This window comes from Lissotriton vulgaris, chromosome 10 (assembly GCF_964263255.1).
Source record: "Lissotriton vulgaris chromosome 10, aLisVul1.2, whole genome shotgun sequence".
NCBI lineage: Eukaryota > Metazoa > Chordata > Amphibia > Caudata > Salamandridae > Lissotriton > Lissotriton vulgaris.
Window position 1 is genome coordinate 1,015,268,647 of NC_141698.1, and position 24,543 is coordinate 1,015,293,189.

The 24,543-nt window shown below is 46.7% G+C and overlaps 1 protein-coding gene across 1 annotated transcript; it reads right to left on the reverse strand.

Moving 5' to 3' along the window:
• Nucleotides 1–1,829: 1,829 nt before the first annotated feature.
• Nucleotides 1,830–10,429, reverse strand: LOC147689187 (phytanoyl-CoA dioxygenase domain-containing protein 1-like). The gene is made up of 6 exons (XM_086940021.1): nucleotides 10,321–10,429; nucleotides 7,951–8,167; nucleotides 6,901–6,992; nucleotides 4,383–4,522; nucleotides 2,970–3,074; nucleotides 1,830–1,937 (listed from the first exon to the last, which is right to left on the reverse strand). Exons 1-6 carry the CDS (start codon nucleotides 10,427–10,429, stop codon nucleotides 1,830–1,832), a joined length of 771 nt encoding a protein of 256 aa, XP_086796147.1.
• Between the last annotated feature and the right edge of the window lie 14,114 nt (nucleotides 10,430–24,543).

Sequence of the window (24,543 nt, forward strand, 5' to 3'; positions counted from 1 at the left end):
TGTGAGAGAACGGAAACCCTGCGACAGGACCCCATCCTCCAGGGCCCAGCCTTAACTGAATGGGGATGGAGGTCACGTGGCCCCCTCTCCAGGTCAATTTCGGCATTCCCATCCAACCGAGCCCAGGCATAAATATATACATTTTTAATGGGGGCGGGGGTCTTCACGGCCCGCCTCCCTGGGCCAATTTAGGCCCCGGGGACCCCATTCCCCAGCCATAAACAAATGGGGAAGGTGGGCTGCAGGACCCTTTCCCCGGACCAATTATTGGCACGAGCTCCCCATCCCCCTGGGCCTGGCCATTTCACCTGGGTGCCCTGGGCACACAGTGTGCCTAATGGGGATCGCGAGGGGTACCTCAAGGCCCCCGCGTTCCAGGCTGGCTCGTGGCTTCCTGCTGTATGAACAAGCACTGGAGCCCCCACTTTTTTTGCCATATTTGCTATAAATTCGCAACACATTTAAAAAAAATGCTTTTTACCCTGCAGGGTCCCTCTGGGACCCCAAGACCAAGGCTTGGAGGTCAGGGTATCCCTACCCAGCCCCCTTTTCTTTTTCTTTTTTTTACTTTTTTGGGGGGACACTCGGCAGAAGCAGAGTCCCAAGATGGCTGTTAACACTTCCTGGTTGAAGTGTTGGCAGCCCCAATCAGTTATGCCGTTCTCTGCACAAGCTCGTTATTATTCGTGAATTAGCCAGCAATCAGAGATATCTAAATTTGGTTTCCTTAAATTTCTCAACAACAACTGAATAGATTTACAACAAATAATAGCAGTTCGGGCCGCAGCTCTGTCTAAAGAGTTCAGGTGAATTAACATGGAAAAGGCACCTTTGTTGACCCCTTATTTCTCAGCCCCTACTTGACCGATCTCCCTGAAACTTTCCATGCACAACAAGACTCACCGTGACCCTTCGTTGGAAAGTCTTGTGACGAGTCGTCAAACAACGCCAAAGATACAGGCAACTTTAGTGAATCACATGTACCCAGTAGTCCAGTGCAGACGCGTTTCGGGCCTCGAGCTCTTTGTCAGAGGCATCCTGCATGAAAACTGCAACATTACCACAGGATATATCCTCTCTTTTATGTCAATCATATCATATGTATATATATAGTCACTCAATGATCGATATGTAAAAATGCGGGCTTGTTAGTGAGGCCAGTGGCGATGAGGAAGGGTGAAGATGGTCCTAGTGGGACGTCCCCTAGACTTCTAGATCGAAGTAAATTGATTTAGAGTTCCTCATGTACCGGCATGTATCCAAATTCATGCTTAAAATGAGACCAGCCTCCTCGTTACATATTTCTCAAGCTGGAATCATCAAGATGTGTTGAAAATCAAAAGTGGTACTCTTATCCAAAATGTATTGATACATTTTTATTTTACTTTTGTAGAAAAAGAATACAAAAAGACATTCGCACTTTTGACTGTAAATCTGTCTTCCAGCTGTATGTTTAGCTCAATAAATAAACATCAATAAAATAAAATTTACATATAGTCAGGCAGCTGAGATTCCAAGAGGATGCAGGCGTGTGTTTTCTAATGAAAGTGCAGTGCAGTGCAAAAAGGAATTCACATTATCAATTTCTGAAACCGCAATTGTTTGTTTTACGGTAACAGTTGCAGCACCTTTTGGCCTACCATCCGAACATTATTGTAGACAATATTGAGGCTCACTGCAAGATGTTAAAAAAGAGGAAATACATATTTGAACCTATAGGGCTCCATCTGAGATCAGGAATGAACCTGCACCATGCAGCAGCATGTTACTGGCAGTTATGAACTACATGAAGAGAGGATGGTGTCTCCTGATGATGCTCTGCAGAGGTGTCAGAAGGTCTTGGAGAAAAAGTTGGGTGCATGATCTGTAAAGTGCTGGAATTCATCTGTTCCTGCAACAAGCACGGTGGCGGGGAAGGATCGGGGGCGCTCGGGGTCCTGGAATCAGAGAGCAGAGAAGTGCATTAGAATGAGGGCATTCAGACGTGGGAGAATACAAGACCTTATCATAGAGGACCTACACTGGTGTCATGTAGAGAGGGAGAAAAGGGCATGATCAACCGAATCTCTAAAACGTGTACTCTACAACAATAACTAACCATAAACCTTCCCTCTCTTTCAAAACTGTCTAAGAACCAACGCTAGCTAAATCCCCAAACTATCTAGCATTCAAACCTGCCCCTCTTATAGAACAACCTAACTACCCAAACTATCTAAATCCCCAAACTATTGAACCTTCAAACCTGCCTCTCTTATAGAACAACCTAACTACCCAAACTAACTAAATCCCCAAACTATTGAACCTTCAAACCTGCCTCTCTTATATAACTAACAACCATAACTATCTAAATCCCCAAACTATTGAACCTTCAAACCTGCCTCTCTTATATAACTAACGACCATAACTATCTAAATCCCCAAACTATTGAACCTTCAAACCTGCCTCTCTTATGTAACTAACGACCAAAACTATCTAAATCCCCAAACTATTAAACCTTCAAACCTGCCTCTCTTATAGAACAACCTAACTACCCAAACTATCTAAATCCCCAAACTATTGAACCTTCAAACCTGCCTCTCTTATAGAACAACCTAACTACCCAAACTAACTAAATCCCCAAACTATTGAACCTTCAAACCTGCCTCTCTTATATAACTAACGACCATAACTATCTAAATCCCCAAACTATTAAACCTTCAAACCTGCCTCTCTTATATAACTAACAACCATAACTATCTAAATCCCCAAACTATTGAACCTTCAAACCTGCCTCTCTTACATAACTAACAACCAAAACTATCTAAATCCCCAAACACACACAGTTACGAGTAGAAATGCACGCACACAAACACACGTGCGTGGATGCACACACACAAACACATACAGTCCACACTGTCACTCTTGTCGTCTAATAATCCCACTGACACACATTCATACTCAGACAGTATGAAGGAGAGGATTGTACTCACCTCCACGGGGTAGGCTGTGGTGGGGACGTAGCGAATAACGAAGCCACATCTGCGTCTGTGGGACGTGTTGGGTTCACTGGCGTGGACTGTCAGCCCGTCGTGGATCTGACGAGAGAAATGTAGGATATGAGCCGTGCTTATCTGCCAAAAATGTAAGTGCCAGGGCCCAATGTGTTACTCACTGGTCCACTGCAGCTGGCAAGGCCCGCGTCACTTTTTTACCTTTAAGTTTTGTCATTTTTTTAAAGCTATATTAAATCATTTAGTTCTCTACTAATGAAAGTTAGTTAAAAATACACACACACTGCCACCTATATGGTGGTTTCTCAGACATATGTGCCTTTGTTTACAGAAAAGCACCGGAAAACACTGGCACAAATTAAGCACTGGATATGGGACAGAGAAAAGACAGGCAGCGCCTTGGGGAAACTGAGTACATAGTCCTGAGGCACCCCAAGGAAAGCTGTGAGTGCAGAGCGCTGGTGCACCCCAGGGGGAGCTGTGAGTACACAGTGCTGGTGCACCTCCGGGGGAACTGTGAGTACACAGTGCTGGTGCACCCGGGGGAGCTGTGAGTACACAGTGCGGGTGCACCCCGGGGAGCTGTGAGTACACAGTGCTGGTGCACCCCAGGGAGAGCTGTGAGTACACAGTGCTGGTGCACCCCAGGGGGAGCTGTGAGTACACAGTGCGGGTGCATGCCCAGGGGGAGCTGTGAGTACACAGTGTGGGCGCTTCTCTATGGTAAGCTGTAAGTACACAGTGTGAGTGCACCCGGGGGAGCTGTGAGTACAGAGTACACAGAGTTGACGCACCCTCATAGAAAGCTGTGAGTACACAGGTTGGTGCACCGTCATCGGGAGCTGTGAGTCCACAGTGCTGGCGCACCCTCAAAGAAAGCTGTAAGTACAGGGAGGTACAGTACATGGGCACCCTTAAGGTGGGGTAGTGAGTACACAGTACATGGGCACCCTTAAGGTGGGGTAGTGAGTACACAGTACATGGGCACCCTTAAGGGGGGGGGGGGGTATTGAGTACACAGTTCTGGGGACCTTTAAGGAGGGGGTAGTGAGTACACAGTTCTGGGGCACCTTTAAGGGGGGCTGTGAGTACACAGTTCTGGGACACCTTTAAGGGGGGTTGTGAGTACACAGTAATGGAGACAAAAGGCTCATTATGGGAAGGGCGGTGCCATAAATTGATGGATGTCTTGGCCCCGGCCACGTCCCGACTGCCTCATTTATAAGTGGGGGAATCACTGGTCTGCCTGACACCCACAATGCACCGGGCTCAAGTATCATGGCTTTTCATGTTACTTCGTAACGTTGCAGTAACCCCTTGCTTGTTTGCCTGTGGGAATAACGACAACTGTGAGACATGAGTCCAGGAAACGACAGAGCGCTGTGAACTCACCGACATCTGCCCAGCCTGAAGAGGACACTCCACCGCCTTCTCTGCATCAACCAGGTGCCGCGGAATCTCCTGATTGGTGGACAGCATGTTTCCGGGGGTCATTGCTGTGCCGTGCTCCAGGACACCTTGTTTGTGACTTCCTGCAGAAGAAAAGAGGGTTGGAGTAAGGGGGGCACTGATTCCTGGCCTGGGTACTCATGCAGTCCCCGCCTCTGTCTAAAATGAGGTGTCAGCACGGGCCACACCCACAATAATTATACACACATTTACCTTTAATTATCATGAGTGGTAAAGGCATCTGCGTGGTAAAGGAAGCGTGGTAAAGGCATGCGTGGAAAAGACTGTGTGGTAAAGGCATCTGGGTTGTAAAGGAAGCGTGGTAAAGGTTGCGTGGAAAAGACTGCGTGGTAAAGGCATCTGCAGGGTAAAGGCATGCATGGAAAAGACTGCGTGGTAAAGGCATTTGCGTGGTAAAGGTAGCGTGGTAAAGGCATGCATGGAAAAGACGCCTGGTAAAGGATGTTTTTCATCTAACAGAGGACTGCGGCTTCTAAATAAAGAGAGAGCCATCTCTGAACACTAGAACCCCGCGAGGACCCAGGGGATCTTTCATCCAGGCCTCCACAGCCCCCACGAGTCTAGCCTCTGACACTAATCTGGGTGAAGATTGTAGGCTCCTACTAGAGCCCTGTCTGGCCAACCCTGTCCAATATCACTCTTTCAAGGCAGTGGTGCCCGTGTTTACAGGCAAAGACATCTCTGCCTGTAGAACCATAAGCAGCGTCCCTCTGTTAGGACCTCGTGTCCCCCCGCTCCAGCTGTACAGTAAAGCACGGGTCAGGGTTTGATTGGCTTTGAAAAAAGTTGGCCCGGGCACCCTGAAAAAAGTGCCCCTTATTTGCGGATTGCGGGCAAGATTTACAAGGACTGGCGCATCCTTGCAGATTAGCAGTGATGCGCCAGTAACGATGCGATTCACAATTCTCCTTGCGCCACCACGGATGCGTCGCATTTACAATGCAGAACACCGTGGCGCAGGGATAGACAGATGTGTGTCACATCTGATGGTGTAAGGTCGGTGCATGGCTGGAGTCATGTCGCAGGTGCAACGCTACTCCAGCAATGTTCAGGGACCGCCCATACCTAACGTGCTGGCCCACTCCTTACGCCTGCTTGAAGCAGGCGTAAGGTTTCGTCGCAGCAGCCTCTGAAAAATGACTGTGAAATCTTGTAGATTTCACACCGTCACTTTTACGGGGTTTTTTCCGATGGAACGCCCACCCTGCATACCTTAAACCTGACGCAGGTTTAATGTGGTGCAGGGCTTCACAACGTGACGCATCTCCCTAGATGCGTCAGGTTGTAAATAAGTCGCAACGTGGTGCATGGTTTACGCCGCCGCTGAGTCACAGAAGTGACGCAACAACGGCGTAAATGTGACGCAATTGACTTGTAAATCTGCACCCGTCTTTTTTTAAAACATTGCTTCAGTGTTTTAAGTGTTATAAAAAGAAGTTGGGGGATTTCTATAAGAGAGGTGTGTTTTATCTTAACTTTACTAAGATTTAAAAAATGCGATGATTGTTGCTAGGACTCTGTGTTGTTGGAATAGTTTACACTGGTGAACCACACCTGAATATAAGTGAGGCCACTTAATCTCAGCCCCCCTGCCCCTGCTCAATCTGCATACATTAATGGGCGGGGCCAGCCGGAGACTGGGAATGATACCTCCGCCCCCTTGGTAAAAGGGGGGTAACGGAGGTCCATCTGCCTCCGCAAAGGCTGCTCAGGCCCCCACTGGGTGGAGCAGCACAGACAGCCCATATCGGCCACCACGCTGCCCAAAAAAGCGGCCCACAGCTGCAACTCAGATACCAGCCCATCGCCCATTGCCCGAGAGCCCCCTTACCAATCCGACCCTGGCACGGTTCCCTCCGATCACACTGGGGCGCTCGTACATAGCAGCATGGACTTGCTCCATCCTGAGATATAGTTGTGACCCACATGGTGCTGAGGGCGCCAGAACGTGTGTGGAGCCCGCGTTCTATCTCCAGACTTTCTGTACAAAGACAACATCCCTGTGTCAGGACAGCAGTGGACTCCGATAGAGAAGTAGACAATTTGTCAACACCACTGAGTCAAGGCCCAAGGGCTTCAACAATATTAGCCTGCTGTACCCCTGCTTGTCTGGACTCTGACTCATTGTGAATGAATGCACCGTCTTCCTTTCATATAACTCTCTCCCACATCCCTATGTCGCGACATTGAGGCTCCTTGGTTAACTGATGGCCTCCCCTGCTGTATAGTCCTGTCCCAGATCCCTATGTCACAACACTGGGGCTCAAGGTAAAGAGATGGCCTATCTATCTCCCATGCTGTGGAGCCCTGTCCTAGATTCTTATGTGATTACATTGGGGCTCACCAGTAGAGTATTAGCCCATCCCCCATTCTCAGCCAATCAGTGTTACAGCTCCAGGCTGTTGCGATGCATGCATTGACTATGGGAGCTTATCCATACCTGGAATAACCTGCAGGACACCATTCTCTGCGTCTACGTCATCCAGGGCAAGCCACACTGAGGCCACTGGGCCCCCCTCGAAGCCCCAATACCTGGAAGTAAAAGGAGGAGAACACTGTCAGCCAAACATCGGCAGACCCCGGGGCAAGAGGATGGCACACGAGGGCACAGGATGGCACGTGACAGGATGGCACATGAGGGCATAGAATGGCACATGAGGGCACAGGATGGCACATGAGGTCACATCATAGCACATGAGGGCTCAGGATGACACATGAGGGCACAGGATGGCACATGAGGGCACAGGATGGCACATAAATGGATAGGATGGCACAGGATGGCACATGATGATACAGAATAACCCATGAGAGCACAGTATGGCACATGAGGGCACAGGATAGCACATGAGGGTACGGGATGGTACATGAGGGCACAGGATGGAACATGATGGTACAGGATAATACATGAGAGCACAGTATGGCCCATGAGGGCACAGGATGGCACACGAGGGCACAGGATGGCTATTGATGACACAGGATGGCACATCAAGGCATGGATGGCACATTTTGACACATGAGGGCACAGGATGGCATATGATGGCACAGAATGGCACAAGAGGACACACAATAGCACATGAGGGCAGAGGGTGACACATGAGGGCACAGGATATTATACAAAGGGCATAGGATAACACATGGAGGGACAGGATGGCACAGGATGGTGCATGAGGGCATAAAAAGCCACATGATGGCACACAAGGGCACAGGATGACACAGGGTGATGTGTGTCTGGTAGTGCAGCCAGCCTTATGCCGTCATGTACTGCCTAGATGAAAGATGCTGTAATCTATGCTGTGTGTGCACCCCGCACCGCCCTGTGTATTTAACACCACATGGTGCCCACCAGGTAGCCTGTTATTCAGACCTCACCAGGCTGAGGGGGCAGGAATGCCATCCTTTGGCCTTACCCTTGAAGTACAAACAGACACATCACCCCTGCTGAGCCCTCCCCTCCCCCACCCTGGAGCCAGCACCGCGCAGTCTGACTTACTTGATGTCCTGGTGCCAGGCCACGTAGGGGGCGCTGATCCCTCGGTGGGGCACGTCGGAGGCCGGGTATTTACAGATGAACCTGGAGTCCAGCAGGACCACATGGGGCCCCAGCACAGCGGTGATGGCCTGGAGGGTGTGCGGGTGAGTGGCGAGGCCCAGTACCCAGGGCAGGCGCAGGTGGGCGTTGTGCAGGCTGTACTGGGCGTGCTCCTTCCCTGTAGGGTGAGAAAGCAAAAGACACACAGATGATGGACGGAATGCAAAGCAAATCAAACATTCACCCCCAGTCAAGAGGTCTGGGTTCAATCCATCGTTCTTTTACTCACCTTGCCACCCCAGTTTAGACCCAGCCTGCAGGGGACACAAGGAGGGGGGTTAGTCTCTACCCCAAGAGGCCTCTAAACGGAGGGGCTTATATATGGGAATGGTGGCACTGAGCAGCGCAGCAAAAAACATTCCTGCGCCGTCCTGGTCCACTGGAAAAGGGCAGGAACGCGCCGCATTTATCCAATACGGTGCATTGTTTTCCTTTCTCCCTGCGCTGGCGCCGTTTCTGCAGCCTAGTGCCAACGCTGGCACCCTTGCACCATGGTGCAGCACTGCCTGTGTTACTGGCGGGATTGTATTAGCGCAGGAAGGGGCTCCTTCCAGCATATAAACAATCCATAGAGGCATTCTCCTCTGTCTAGGTGTGCTGCAGAATGCAGCACACATGGAAAGTTAAAAACAAGTAGAAATAAAGATATTTCTCCTCTTTACAGCCACCATACACAAGACACAAGCAACATAAAGCAGATACAGCCGCCATACACAAGATACAACCAACATAAATCAGATACAGCCACCAGACACAAGATACAAGCAACATAAAGCAGATACAGCAATCACACTCTTGACACAGCCACCAGACACAAGATACAAGCAACATAAAGCAGATACAGCCACCAGACACAAGATACAAGCAACATAAAGCAGATACGGCCGCCAGACACAAGCAACATAAAGCAGATACAGCCACCAGACACAAGATACAAGCAACATAAAGCAGATACAGCCACCAGACACAAGATACAAGCAACATAAAGCAGATACAGCCACCAGACACAAGATACAAGCAACATAAAGCAGATACAGCAATCATACTCTTGACACAGCCACCAGACACAAGATACAAGCAACATAAAGCAGATACAGCCACCAGACACAAGATACAAGCAACATAAAGCAGATACAGCAATCACACTCTTGACACAGCCACCAGACACAAGATACAAGCAACATAAAGCAGATACAGCCACCAGACACAAGATACAAGCAGCATAAAGCAGATACAGCCACCAGACACAAGATACAAGCAACATAAAGCAGATACAGCAATCACACTCTTGACACAGCCACCAGACACAAGATACAAGCAACATAAAGCAGATACAGCCACCAGACACAAGATACAAGCCGCATAAAGCAGATACAGCCACCAGACACAAGATACAAGCAACATAAAGCAGATACAGCAATCACACTCTTGACACAGCCACCAGACACAAGATACAAGCAACATAAAGCAGATACAGCCACCATACACAAGATACAACCAACATAAATCAGATACATCCACCAGACACAAGATACAAGCAACATAAAGCAGATACAGCAATCATACTCTTGATACAGCCACCAGACACAAGATACAAGCAACATAAAGCAGATACAGCCACCATACACAAGATACAACCAACATAAATCAGATACATCCACCAGACACAAGATACAAGCAACATAAAGCAGATACAGCAATCATACTCTTGACACAGCCACCAGACACAAGATACAAGCAACATAAAGCAGATACAGCCACCATACACAAGATACAACCAACATAAATCAGATACATCCACCAGACACAAGATACAAGCAACATAAAGCAGATACAGCCACCAGACACAAGATACAAGCAACATAAAGCAGATACAGCAATCATACTCTTGATACAGCCACCAGACACAAGATACAACCAAATAAAGATATTTCTCCTCGTTAGGCCTCACCTTGGGAGCCATAATTTTTTAACACATTCCTAGATTTACAAGACCTTGTAAATCTGCGTCAAAAACGATGAGTTGCGACACCCACGCAACGCCCATGGAACGCCTTCCGGGCACAGTGTAACGCAACGCAGTGATTTGCGCTGCGTTGCCTTTCTCCATATTTGTGAAGCCGCTCAGGGCCACGCAGGGTGGCTTTGCGGGGCTTCATAAATTTGGCTTGGGGCTTTGCCTCGTGCATGTACCACTTAGCATGATGCAAGCATGACGCAAGGCCCTCATAAAAAAGCCCCGAGAGATAAGGCTGCCCTCCCTGCACCTACCAAACTCCTGCTCCAGCTCCTCGAAGGCCCTCCTGGCGCCCTCCAGCTCCTCCGGGTCCAGCACTGGCACTGACGTCAGGAAGCCCCGGGCATCATAAAGGGTCTTCATGTGCTGAGGGTCCGCCTCCATGATGAGGGCGAGGACTCGGACCCCGCTTCTTGTGCAAGGGATGGGGTCTGCCGCCGGGCTCCTGAGAGCTGAGCCCCAGATGTGGATATGTTCCTCTGGGACCGGACTCCAGATGTTGCCCTTCACCTCCAGAGGTGCTGATTCTCCAGGCGTTTTCTTCTGGCTCCCAAGACGCAGGTGCTCCAGATGTGGCCCTTAGGCTTCCCAGGTGCTGGAGATTCTGTACCCTGGTATTCAAGAGCTCCAGATGTGAGTGTTTCCTCCTGCCCCTTGCAGTGCTGGAGCTCCAGGTGTTGCTGGGGGTCACTGCCGCTGCTGTCCACCCTCCTCTGCCTCGGCATCTTATGTAGGGCCGCTCAGACCCGCCCCCGCCCCCGCCCCGGGGCAGCACTCCCATGACGTCACCACAGCCGGGGGCTGCTTTCGGTTTTTCCCATTAATCCCAGCTCATGACCCCAGGCTGCCTGGCATTGTGTAATCCTGGGCATGTCCGCAGCGGAGTCAGGGGGGAGGCACTGCAGACGCCAGCTCGGACGTTTCCTGGTGGTCCAAGGGGGCTGCCACAATGGGGTTCACGCGGGAGTCGTACAGTGATACCCCCAAATTATGGGACTTTGAAGTATGTATGAATAAAGAAACATTCCTTATTTACACTGAAGCCAGTATCGGGGTGTTACCGGTCCGAGGGGCTCCCGAGAGCAAAAGACGGGTCTAGGCCAGACCTGAAAAGAACAGGTCAGTAAAAGCAGCAGTGAAAGGCCGGAAAGTATCTGACCTCACGGGAACTGACGTCAATTCTTCTCCAGATAAGGATGTGAAGTCACAAACGCTTTGCCACAACGACGTCACAAGAGGTGAAGCCATGACGTTAAAGGGGTATGCTGACCCCAGCATAAGTGCAGCGCCCACACCCCAAATACAGACACCAGACACAGACACCACGGCTGACAGGCCAGATACAGACATCACACACACGAGGCAGAGCCTCACACGTGGGATACACGCGTCAAAGGCTACAGAATGGATTCTTCATATGAAGGATGCTGCCTTTATACATGGAATCCAGCCATCACACCGAAAAAAGCTATAATACACCAAGCATATCCGGATACACCATGGTTCAGCCCTCTGACGTATGAAGCAGGCCTCATATGCCAAATACAGCCACCAGACACAATATACAAGCAACATAAATCAGATACAGCCACCAGACACAAGATACAAGCAACATAAAGCAGATACAGCCACCAGACACAAGATACAACAACATAAAGCAGATACAGCCACCACACACAAGATACAAGCAACATAAATCAGATACAGCCACCAGACACAAGATACAAGCAACATAAAGCAGATACAGCCACCAGACACAAGATACAAGCAACATAAATCAGATACAGCCACCAGACACAAGATACAACAACATAAATCAGATACTGCCACCAGACACAAGATACAAGCAACATAAATCAGATACAGCCACCAGACACAAGATACAAGCAACATAAAGCAGATACAGCCACCAGACACAAGATACAACAAGCAACATAAATCAGATACTGCCACCAGACACAAGATACAACAACATAAATCAGATACAGCCACCAGACACAAGATACAAGCAACATAAAGCAGATACAGCCACCAGACACAAGATCCAAGCAACATAAATCAGATACAGCCACCAGACACAAGATACAACAACATAAATCAGATACTGCCACCAGACACAAGATACAAGCAACATAAATCAGATACAGCCACCAGACACAAGATACAAGCAACATAAATCAGACACAGCCACCAGACACAAGATACAAGCAACATAAAGCAGATACAGCCACCAGACACAAGATCCAAGCAACATAAATCAGATACAGCCACCAGACACAAGATACAAGCAACATAAATCAGATACAGCCACCAGACACAAGATACAACAACATAAATCAGATACTGCCACCAGACACAAGATACAAGCAACATAAATCAGATACAGCCACCAGACACAAGATACAAGCAACATAAATCAGATACATCCACCAGACACAAGATACAGGCAACATAAAGCAGATACAGCCACCAGACACAAGATACAAGCAACATAAATCAGACACAGCCACCAGACACAAGATACAAGCAACATAAAGCAGATACAGCCACCAGACACAAGATCTAAGCAACATAAATCAGATACAGCCACCAGACACAAGATACAAGCAACATAAATCAGATACAGCCACCAGACACAAGATACAACAACATAAATCAGATACTGCCACCAGACACAAGATACAAGCAACATAAATCAGATACAGCCACCAGACACAAGATACAAGCAACATAAATCAGATACATCCACCAGACACAAGATACAGGCAACATAAAGCAGATACAGCCACCAGACACAAGATACAAGCAACATACATCAGATACAGCAATTCTGGGGATACACGAAAGTAGGTTGCTTGGAGGTGCAGAGGGAACCTCGTGCACATGAGGTGTGAGACACGTGGAAAGTGTTGTGTGAAGTGACCAGTCATTACATCTAGGCGCCTGACCGTGTTTGTTGCAGTTTGATATAGCGCGAACTCGACCCAAGATATTGGAGCCTTTCACATGAGCACCAGATACCTTACCGGAGGACGCATTCATTTTTGGTAGGCACAGTGAGGTTCAGTGATTTGCCCAGAATCACAGGATGCCGAGCCAACGCCGAGACTCGAGCCTGGTTCCCCAGCTCCGTAGTCGGCAACTGTGGCCGTTACGCCTCATCCTTGTCATGAATACACAAACATTCCAAGAACAGGAACACAGCGTCCATCAAGTAACCCGTTAACTGATGGAGGAACACGAGACACGCATCTCCCCAGCCAGTGGGGGCTGTAAACTTGACCCCAGTGCCAGTAAGGCCTGACCCAGGGAAGGGCAGAGTCGAGGCATCCATTGCTCGAGACAGATGTGCTGTGAACCGCCTGGGGGCACTCGCCACTGTCCGGGTTCAAGGCTGGGTGTTGTTTCCTGCTGTTAATGTCCATTGTGATAACAACAGAGTGAAACAATTAGCCACCTCTGCCTGCTATTAACAGGGGAGGGGTCCCCCCAGAATAGAGCCCCGGGGTGCACTGGCCACAGTGGCGAGTGGGACTTCCCCGTGGCTGCTGCAGTGTGGGGGGTTTACACCTGCAGGGAAGTGACACTTCCTCTCTGGGGTACAGTGGAAACCCCCCCGGCTGCCTTGGGGCGTATTCCCTCCAAACTTGTTTAAGAAAGGTTCTCACTCCACAACCCAAACCCCCTGCAGAGGGCGCTTCTTGCTTTTTATTGGTGTAACATGGATCTGGTATAACACGCTATTGATGCCGTGACGTCAGTCCCGAAGAGGCTGATCTGGGTGATCGATCGAGTGGCTATGAACGGCGACCCCCGCTTTCTTTTTAAGGAAATGTTTCAGTTGAAAGGCGTGCAAAATGCTGCTGCTGGGCGGCGGTGTTACTGTTACCACTCTATACCATAAGCCAGTAGAAATCGGAAAGGGACTGCTGTTGCCATGATAGAACAAGCATTGAAAATGCAATAGGGAGAGGATATGGCCTTATGGCTAAAGCTGCCGACGTTGGAGCTGGGGAACTGGGTTTGAGCCTCGGCTGCGGCATCCCGTGATTCTGGGTAAATCATTGAGTCCACCCGTGCCTGCCAAAAACAAGATGGCCGTCTAAAAGTGAAAGCGGGCATAGTGCGCTGCAAATACAAAACAAGCTGTGGCCAGGGTTTAAGTGGGCCGGGTCTGATTGGTACTGAGCACCGGCAGTTTTTAGGTCTCGCTGAGCCAATGCGCTTGTGCATTGCTGGCGAGATTATAGTAAGGGGAAAAGTAAAGTCTACCAAAGACCTTTGGATTGCGGTTTATGGCCAGTGCATGTGAGGCATTTAAGCGCGAAGCTGGAATCTGGCATCGACTTGAAAGCAGCAGACTGCTTACGCCGGCGCGTGCTCGGCCTCACTTCCTGCTTCCCCTCTTACTTGCGTTATCGCTCACACCCCATATGCTCGTTCCCTCCCACCCTTGATGTATGCGTGTGCACGCCATCGCCAGCCACATAACAAACCACCATTTGTCTGTGCCTCGGCATCAGACTTCAAAGGCTGCCGCTCCACCGCCCCCCACGTGCACATAGCACACCACCATTTGTCTGTGCCTCAGCATCAGACTTCAAAGGCTGCCGCTCCCTTATACCACTATTTTAGTATTTGGTTTAGTGTCTGTCGCCTCTGCTTTCAGGTCCTCTTCATCTTCGATCCACCCGGAAACTTCTCTCCTGGTTGCCTGCAGCATCTTTCTTCCAGGCTCCATAGGAATCATCGACGAAACCCGACACACTTTGACACCTATGCACCCGCTTCCTGTGGGTGAGATAACGTGAGTACTTCGGTGCTCCTGTGGGTATTGACTATCCAACTGTCTAGGTTTTAAGTAACTTTCACCGAGTCCAGTTAGAAGTACCCTAAAATAACTAGTTTTCTTCTTTTACGTTCCCATTCATTCTCTATGGTAACGTGCGTGTGTGTTTAGACACTGCACGCGCATCCCGTGGGTCTCCTGCTTCCTAACTCTTGGTAGCTCAGCATAGCCCCAGCGATTCCCTAGGCTTATTCACTTTCCGTGTAGTGGTCCTTATACCACTACTTTAGAATATGGTTTAGCGTGCCCCTAGGGCCCTACTGTATTTTGTGCAACTTACTGTATTTTAATTGAATATCTTGTATTGTGCTTGTGCCTCTGACCTCATAAAGAGTTCAGAGGGTTGGTCTAGTAATAAATAACATATATGTTTTATATATATCCTGTGTGGTGTCCTTTCATTTGGTATTAAAGGGGTTACATATGGTAAAACAGCTGGCTTCACATGCCCTCTTGAGTTTAGCCTAAGACCTAAGACTGCTTTGTCCATGCTACCACTAGGATAGCTGGTCTATAAGGCTGACTTTACAACCATCACCATAAGGGTTGTTTGGACCGGTGCAAGGTGCTCACTAGAATAGTGAACATCATATACCAGGCCAACTTCTCACATACTGGTCATTCATCCCCTTTCTATGCTCATCCTTTCGCGCGCCATTGCCTGTGTATGCTCAACAGGTTGTTGCACTTAAACACCCCGCACCCACCTCGGTGGTCTGTGTTTTCTTTCACTTCTGTGTGACTCTTGATTCCTTCTGTCTGCTTGTTCAGCCCTCCACACTCTTATCCACCCATCTGTGTCTGGCTCCCCACGGTCACTCCTTTTGCTTTTTCTCTGGACATGCTCTGAGAGTGAGGCTCTGTTTGCTCACTTGATCTACGGCTGCGCACAGTATGAACTCTGCTATGCGCCATATTTGAAAATATATTGACTTACCTTTTGAGGCTATTAGCAGTAAAAATGCAAAACTTGATTTGTACTGTGTGAAATACATCTCCTACAGTGTAGCAACTCGCAATGTGTCTTGACATCTGCACAACTAAGATTTTCTTTCTAGGTTAGCCAATCAGACTTGTCAGGACACCGAAGTACAGAAACTTGCAGTGTTAGGTGTGTGCACAAACTAGTATGGGTTATGAAGAGTGGAACTCTCATACTTTGTGCTAGCCCAGGATGCTTGTTTCCATTCCAGGGAAGTCATGGCTTGGCAGTTCGCCCTCACTTTATCTATCTATCTCCCACACTCTATCTATTGCCCTCACTCTATCGGCCTCACTCTATCTATCTATCGGCCTCACTCTATCTATCGGCCTCTCTCTATCTATCGCCCTCACTCTATCTATCTATCGCCCTCTAGCTATCTATCACCCTAACTCTATCTATCTATTGCCCTCACTCTATCTATCGCCCTCACTCTATCTATCTATCTCCAACACTCTATCTATTGCCCTTACTCTATCGGCCTCACTCTATCTATCTATCGGCCTCACTCTATCTATCGGCCTCACTCTATCTATCGCCCTCACTCTATCTATCGCCCTCTAGCTATCTATCACCCTCACTCTATCTATCTATTGCCCTCACTCTATCTACTGCCCTCACTCTATCTATCTATCGCCCTCACTCTATCTATTGCACTCACTCAATCTATCTATTGCCCTCACTCTATCTATCTATTGCCCTCATTTTATCTAGGCATCACTATCAGAGGCATCACAGAGCTGCTTGCCTTTAGGAAGGCCCTGAAAACGTGGCTATTTAACCCTGTGATTAGGCCTTAGGACGATATCTGACATAGTGCCAGGAAGCCCTTAGGCAGCAGTGCGCTCTATAAATATCACTAGCATAACATAACATAACATAACATCCATCTATTGCTCTCACTCTAGCGCCCTCTGTCTATCTCCCTCACTCTATCTATCGCCCTCACTCTATCTATCGTCCTTATTCTATCTATCGCCCTCATTCTATCTATCTATCACCCTCACTCTATCTATCGCCCTCACTCTATCTATCTATCGCCCTCACTCTATCTATCACCCTCACTCTATCTATCGCCCTCACACTATCTGTCCATCTATCGCCCTCACTCTATCTATCTATCCCACTCACTCTATCTATCGCCCTCATTATATCTATCACCCTCACTCTATCTATTGCCCTCACTCTTTCTATCTATTGCCCTCACTCTATCTATCTATCCCCCTCACTCTATCGCCTTCACTCTATCTATCGCCCTCACTCTATCCATCGCCCTCTCTCTATCTATCGCCCTCACTCTGTCTATCTATCGCCCTCACTCTATCTATATATCGCACTCACTCTATAGCATCACTCAGGGGCACCACAACATCAGTATGCGCTTCCACAGCATCACTGAACACGACAGCATCACTCGTCGCAACCACAACATCACTCAGCGCCACCACAACATCACTCAGTGCCACCACAGCATCAATCTGTGCAACCATTCAACAACAACTGGTTCAAATATGTTCTCTCAAAGTTTCAATCTTTATTACAAATGTCACAAAAAGATGTAAATATTTCACTTCTGTTCTTGGATTTTCGTCACAATAAAATACACTCAACATAATCTTCACAAAAGTTATTTACAAAAGTTTAAGCTATTGCCATTGTAAATTACAATAACTTTTATTTAAGTTAAAAAAAAACATAGAAGCCATTGTTATTTGTAATACCAATACATCTAAGTCACGTAAATAGAACATATTTATTTATTTAGAAAGTTTTATATACCGTGAACAAGACCCTTGCGGGTATCAGAGCGCTTTACAAGGTAAGTGTCTTAGATACATAAGTACAAGGTAAATAATATAAAGCTCAATGCTAGTCAATGATGGTGTAAACACCCTATCATAGATACGTAGGTATATGGTGCAAAACAAAACGTTCCATGAAGAACTTTTCTCTAGGCTCCAGATATTGCAAAATACTGCCGCAAGATTGGCTCTGAAGGGTCCGGGCGGAGGCTCCGACGATTGTTCCGCGGGGGAGGAACCGACATTAAAAGACCTCATGGCGGCTATCACTGGGGTCCGGACGTCCCTGGGGCAGAAGATGGAGACTCTTAATAACAAGCTGGACACTGTTTCAATAGAAATGGGGCTGATCAGGGCAGACCTTTCGAAGGCGAACGAGAAAGTCAAATCCCTGGAAGTTAAAACAACAAGCCTTATTGATGATGTGAACCAGCTGCAGCAGGAGGTGCGTGATCTTAGGTCCTCTAGGGAGTCTACTGATCGTCGGCTTGATGAATACAAAGGGCAGGCTCGACGCAACAATGTTCGCATCCTGGGAGTGCCGGAGAAGGCGGAGGGGCAGGCAACGGATCTGTTTATGGAGAACCTCATCCTCAATCATCTTAAACCTAAGGGCCTCAGTAAGTTTTTTATGGTGGAACGTGCCCACAGGATACTGGGTGGCAGGCCTCGGGTTGGGGCGAACCCAAGACCGATCATTGCTTGAGTCCTTAACTTTCGTGACCTGGATGCTATCCTGCAAGCGGCTCGTGCAGCGGATCCCCTGGAATTCAAGAATGCGACGCTTCAGTTCTTTCCGGACTTTACTCAGGCGGTGCAGAAGCAAAGGCAGAGGTTCTTATCGATCAAGAAGAAACTGAGAGACAAAGGCATGAGGTACGCCATGATGTTTCCTGCCCGCCTTCGAGTGGAACTTGATGGGAAGGCCTGGTTCTTTGATAATCTTGATGTGGCTGCGGACTGGTTGGATAGTGTTCAGTGGCCGGACAGGGAGTCCCGCGATCAGGGGGAAGCCGATGAACAATGACTTGGTTTAGCATGAGGTCATCTGGGGGCTGTAGATAGTTGTTTCGGGGGACGTTTCAGCGGGGGCTAGCGATAGGAGTTCCTGCAGATCTGTGCTTAGATTGTTTTGGGGATGCTTTATGGTGCGGGTATATCCACAAAGAGTTTGGGGAGGGGTAGATGGTGGGCACGCTCGTAATCCCTCCTCTGTTTTCTACTTTTAGATTTTTGTAGATTAGCTGGGGGCGACAGGCACACTGCTAGTTGTGGATGAGCGTAAGCTGTATGCAGGGGTGCAGGGAGGGGGGATGGGGGGGGTTTCGGGGTTTGTTTTTGTTTTATTGTATGTTTTTTTTTTTTACACTGGGTGCCGTCAGTCGATTCTGTAACGTCTTGGTATTGTGATGGCCTCCGTTAAAAGGGTGGTTGGGATTTCTGCACCGAGTTGGAATGTGAATGGGATTGGGGATGAGATCAAGAGAGGTATGGTTGGCCAGTTGATCCGGAGGCACTCCCCAGATGTGGTGTTATTGCAGGAGACTCACCTCATGGGAAAGCGATGCATGGCACTACACAGAGGGGGATACAAATTGGTCGCTCATGCTGGTTTCACAACTTTGTCGAGAGGGGTTGGGATTTTGGTCAAGAACTCCTTCCCGCTGGCCATCCAGGCCACATGGACCGATAATAGGGGTAGATATGCTGGGATTTCGGGGCTATGGGAAGGGAGGACTGTGACCTTTTTGTCTGTTTATGTCCCACCGGCCCTTCAGACCGATACTTTTCAGGACCTGTGCAAGATGTTTTTTGACGTTGCCTGTTGGGGTGTTGGTTGTTGGCGGTGATTTCAATGCAGTTATGAATGGTGAAGCTGATAGGTGTCCGGCTCTGGCTTTGTTGCCGTCCCGGAGATGGTTGACCGACTCTGTGGAAACTACTGGTCTGATTGATGGGTGGAGGCTTAAAAATCCCGGTGAATCTCAATATACACATGTTTCGACAGCACACAAGTCCCTTTCCAGGATAGATTATGTCTTGGTGCCGGCGGCACAGGCGGGTTGGATCCGGGAGGTGTGGCACTTGGCTACTGGGTTCTCGGATCACTCGCCGGTCTGGATTGGTTTGGACCTCAGCGGGCATGACGTGGCTAGAACTGCACCTATTAGCGCTTGGCGGTTGCGGGACCCTGCAGCTAAAAAGGAGATTGTGCGTGTTGCTGATAGTTATTTTCAAGAAAACGTCGGTACGGTGGACTCAAAATGTTCCCTGTGGGAAGCCTACAAAACTGTCCTCAGAGGGAAATTACTATCGTTTATTTCCGGGAAGAAGAGGGAGGGCCGTGCTGAGGTTGACAGAGTGGAAGCACATCTGTTAGCGCTAGAACCGGAGGTGTCGCTTGACTCCACCCCGGAGGGATGGCACCGCCTGCGCCTCCTTAAAGATGAGTATAGGAGCTTGGCTCGTGATAGGGCGAAGACACAACTGGCGGAGACCCAGAGCAGGGTGTACGAGCATGGAGATGTGGCCGGGAAGTTGATAGCCTGGCTGGAAAAGGGGGAATGGGCGTCGCGGTTGGTACCGGTACTGCAGCCCGTCGGCTCAGATAAAATAACGGACCCGCAGGAGATTGTGTGTGTTTTTTTTTTTTTAAACATTTTTATTTAAAGGTGACACAAGCATTTTAAACACATACAGACTATTTTGTTTAACAGAAATTCCAGAGTCTGCGTAAATATTACGAGAAGCAGTAAAAGAAGAAAGAAAAAGAAAGAATAGAAAGAGTAAAAGAAATTACAAAATAGTAAGAAGAGACAGGGCTCAATTTCACATTAATTCAATTCACAAATAGGAAACAAGCAGCCCCAAATTCTATCTATTTTAACCAGTGCTTTAGCACCTCTTTTCCTAGCTAACAGTAGTTCCATATGATGTATCTCTGTCACCAAGCACCACCATTCGTTTGCATGAGGTGATTGTTCCACTATCCATGCTCGAGCTATGACCAGCCTTGCACATGCTAATAGAATAAAAATTAAGTCTTGAAATGAAGAAGAGTTAAGTTGCAAGCCTAAAAGGATCATGTCTGATGATAATGGTACCTCGATTAGTTGTTTTGATCTCAGAATATTTTCTATGCTGTCCCAGAATGGAGTGAGAACAGGGCAGAGAACCAGCATATGTTCTAAATCAGTAGCCTGAGTATGACATTTTGGGCATTTGGTACGATCATTGAAAACGTTGTTGGGGCCCATTTACTTATTTGTAAAGGGGTATAGTAAAGTTGACATATCGTTTTATATGCTTGGAGTTTTAAGCTTGAAGAGTGGACTAATGTATCAATTTTGTTTAAAAAGAGGAAATGTCATTTGAACAAATACCGGTCGTAAACCGTAGAGCCCATTTCTGTGCTAATTTGGGACAATCTTCTATCTTGCCTTCAATAAAGCATTTGTATCCTTGACTAATGGTATTTTTCTTGTTCCCCACTCCTTTATACATGCACAGCCATAAGTCTGAGTCAACAATCTCTTTAAGGTTTAATTTCCCTATAAGGAAATCGCGTATTTGTATATACTTAAAATAAGTATTTGCAGGTAATTTATATAATAGCCTAAGTGAATCAAAGTCCAAGAAACCTGATGGCCCATATAGGTCCCCCAATATTACTATGCCTCAGTTCGCCCATATTTTACATCCTGAATAACTAAAGATACTTGGTAATCCCGGATTATTCCAAAGGGTTAAAAGGGAATGATAGAATGATGCTTTATTCTGAGTCATTACCATCTTCCATATGCTGATTATATCTTTTGCAGTCTTGAACTTAACTCTTTTAAAATAGTTCGGGTCATTATTTGTGGCCAAAAATTGTAAGGAATCTAATCCTAACATAAATTGGTGGAAGAAATATGGGTTACTAGAATTAAACAAGCTCTGTAACCGTCCCAAAAATGATGCAAAATAGTACATTCTGAAATCCGGAAAGTTAAGCCCTCCTTTAATGAAAGGTAGTTTCAGGGAAGAAAGTGCTCTATTATTCTTTTTAAAGCCCCATATAAAACTGCCCAATAAGCCGTCAAGTTTCCTAAAAAATATTTTATTTATCTTCAAAGGAATGCATCTAAATAAGTAAAAAAATGTATTTTGGCAAAATATTCATTTTAATAAGATTAATTCGCCCAATAAGGTTTAAAGGCACCTTATGCCATTTTTTAAGAAGAGCCTGAGTGTCTTTTAGTAAAACATCATAGTTCAATGCCATTATATCCTTGATATTAGATGTTATTTTGATACCTAGATAGGTAGCAGCGTGGCATATTCCCGTTATTGGTATCTGTGGTTTATAATTGGCTATAATTTGAGTCTTGCCTAGATTTAACTTGTATCCTGAAACTTCACAAAATGCATCTGCTTCTTTGATAATTCCTGCCATAGCTTCCATCCCATCAGTTGTATAAACTGCCAAATCATCCGCGTAAGCAGTAATTTTAAGCGATCTTGTCCCAGATGTAAATGGTTTTATCAACACCTGCTCTTGTATAGCATTAATAAAAGGTTCCATGGCAAGAGCAAATAATAAAGGTGAAAAGCGGGCATCCCTGCCGGGTCCCTCTCAAAATTGAAAATTTAGAAGAAAGTAAACAATCGTACCCAATTACAGCATTAGGGCAGTCATAAAGTGCTTGAATTTTCGTTAAAAATTTAGTTTTAAACCCAATTTCTTTAAGAATTACCCAGAGATAATCCCACCCCACTCGGTCAAAAGCTTTTTCAGCATCGTGTAGTATCATTCCGAGTGGGGAGGGATTAGTGGCTGCTATGTCAAACAGAGTAATAGCCGTGTTTACGTGTTGAGTTGTATCTCTGCCTACTACAAAGCCATGCTGATGTTCACTAACCAGCTTAGGCATGAGGGGGGAAAGTCTTGTGGCGATTAGTTTAGCGAATACCATGGCATCGGCATTAATCAAGGAGATTGGGCGGTAAGACCCGCATTCCGTAGGTGGTTTGTTCTTTTTTTAAAAAAAAATTATTTTAGCAGTGTTCCAAGAAGTCGGGGCCCTATCTGTTGTACTTATCTGATTAATAACTGCGCAAAATATTGGAAGTAATTCCTCGCAACATATTTTATAAATTTCAATCGGCAAGGTGTCATCCCCCGCAGCCTTCCCAGAGGGAAGAGAGAAGATAGCTGATTTTAGTTCTTCCTTAGTAAAATCTTTTTCCAGTTCTTCCATATCTACTATATCCTTCTCTAGCCGCCAATTGTTTCTAATGTAATTTTCCACTATCGCCGTAGGGGGGACACCCTCTGGGGTGTATAATTTAGTATAGTATTCTACAAATTGTTGCAATATCTGCTCTGGACTAGTATGATTAATACCATTTGCGCCTTCTATGCTCTTGATTAAAGAAGTAGATCTATCGTCATCAATTTTATAAGCGAGGATTTTACCTATTTTATCGCCGCTCTCGTATTGCGAGAATTTATATTTATGTAGTTTAGTCGTGGCTTTGTCTCTTAAAAATTACTTGGTCTCGCATCGTAATGTTATCAGCTTAGGTTCTAGTTTAGCTTTGTTTAGGTTATGAGAAGCCCCCGCATCTTCTTTTCTGATAATTTCAGCCAAATGTTCTTCTAGCCCCCTTATCCTTGATGTAATACAACGGATCTCTTCCTTACGATTGGCATTCTGTTGGATAATAAACTGTTGGGCGAAACCTCTGATGCTAGCTTTACAACAGTCCCAAACTGAGGTGACTTTAGCAGCATCAATATTAAACTCTAGAAATTCTTTTATGTGTTCTTTCAAAAGAGAAATAAACCTAGGATAAGATATCAGATGTCTGGGAAAGGAGAATAACCTAGGTTCTGTCTTTTTAGATACGATCTTGAAGATTACCACTATAGGGTTGTGATCAGATGTTACCTTTGGGCAGATCTCCATTTTACAGCCCTCCAAAATATGGGTCGTTGCCCAAGCCATATCTATGCGCGAGTACATTTTATGTGGTATTGAGTGGTAAGTATATCCTGCAAGCATAGGGTGAAGGTGCCTCCAAACGTCTTTCAGTTTATGTATGCGGGCTAGTTCTAGAATAGATGCCCTAGTCTTACTCATTCTTTGTGATGAAATGCCCTTGGTCGTATCTTTTGCGTAATTAATAACACAATTAAAATCCCCCATAAATAATAACTCCCCTTCCCAACCTAGTAGCTCAATATTTAATCGGTCAAAAATTGCTGCATCATCATGATTAGACCCATACACTGCACAGAGGGTATATTTGAGATTAGACAGCGTAATTTGAACAATTGCCCATCTTCCGGCTTTGTCTGATGCAACCCTATTAACTTCAACCTTAAATAGCCTTCAGTTCAAGAAGTCTTTATTCGATTAGTTCATCATAAAAGACATAAAATACAGTATAAACACATAAAACATTTAAAACAAGTATTAAATCATTGACATCTAATCAGCTTCTTATGGAACTATACAAAAGTTTAAAAGGGGGTCGAGCACGACCATACATCCATAGAATACACGATATTTAGACAATCACCACTAGGTTATTTTTAATAAACCTGCTTCTAAGCACCCAGGCCCACCCGGGAAACTTAGCAACCACCACAACAATAAGCGGATCCAGGTTAGTTTTTAACAATCTCATTGCTTCCACAGCCGATCTGGTGCCTAGGTGTCTACATACCGGTTTTAGCCATTTGGCTCTGGGGGCTGAGTATAGTGGGCACACGTACAAAAAATGATTCAGGCTTTCCCCAGTGCCATGACACTTAGGACAAAACCCCGATCTATCTATTCCCCACTTTTTAGTG

Bases quoted from the DNA above. Each gene is read 5' to 3' on its own strand.
- LOC147689187 (XM_086940021.1), bottom strand. From the start codon at position 10,429: ATGAAGACCCTTTATGATGCCCGGGGCTTCCTGACGTCAGTGCCAGTG. The intron at 8,168-10,320 runs GTAGGTGCAGGG...CTCACCCTACAG, and splicing joins GGAGCTGGAGCAGGAGTTTG to GGAAGGAGCACGCCCAGTAC. The intron at 3,075-4,382 runs GTGAGTTCACAG...TTCTCTCGTCAG, and splicing joins TTCAGGCTGGGCAGATGTCG to ATCCACGACGGGCTGACAGT.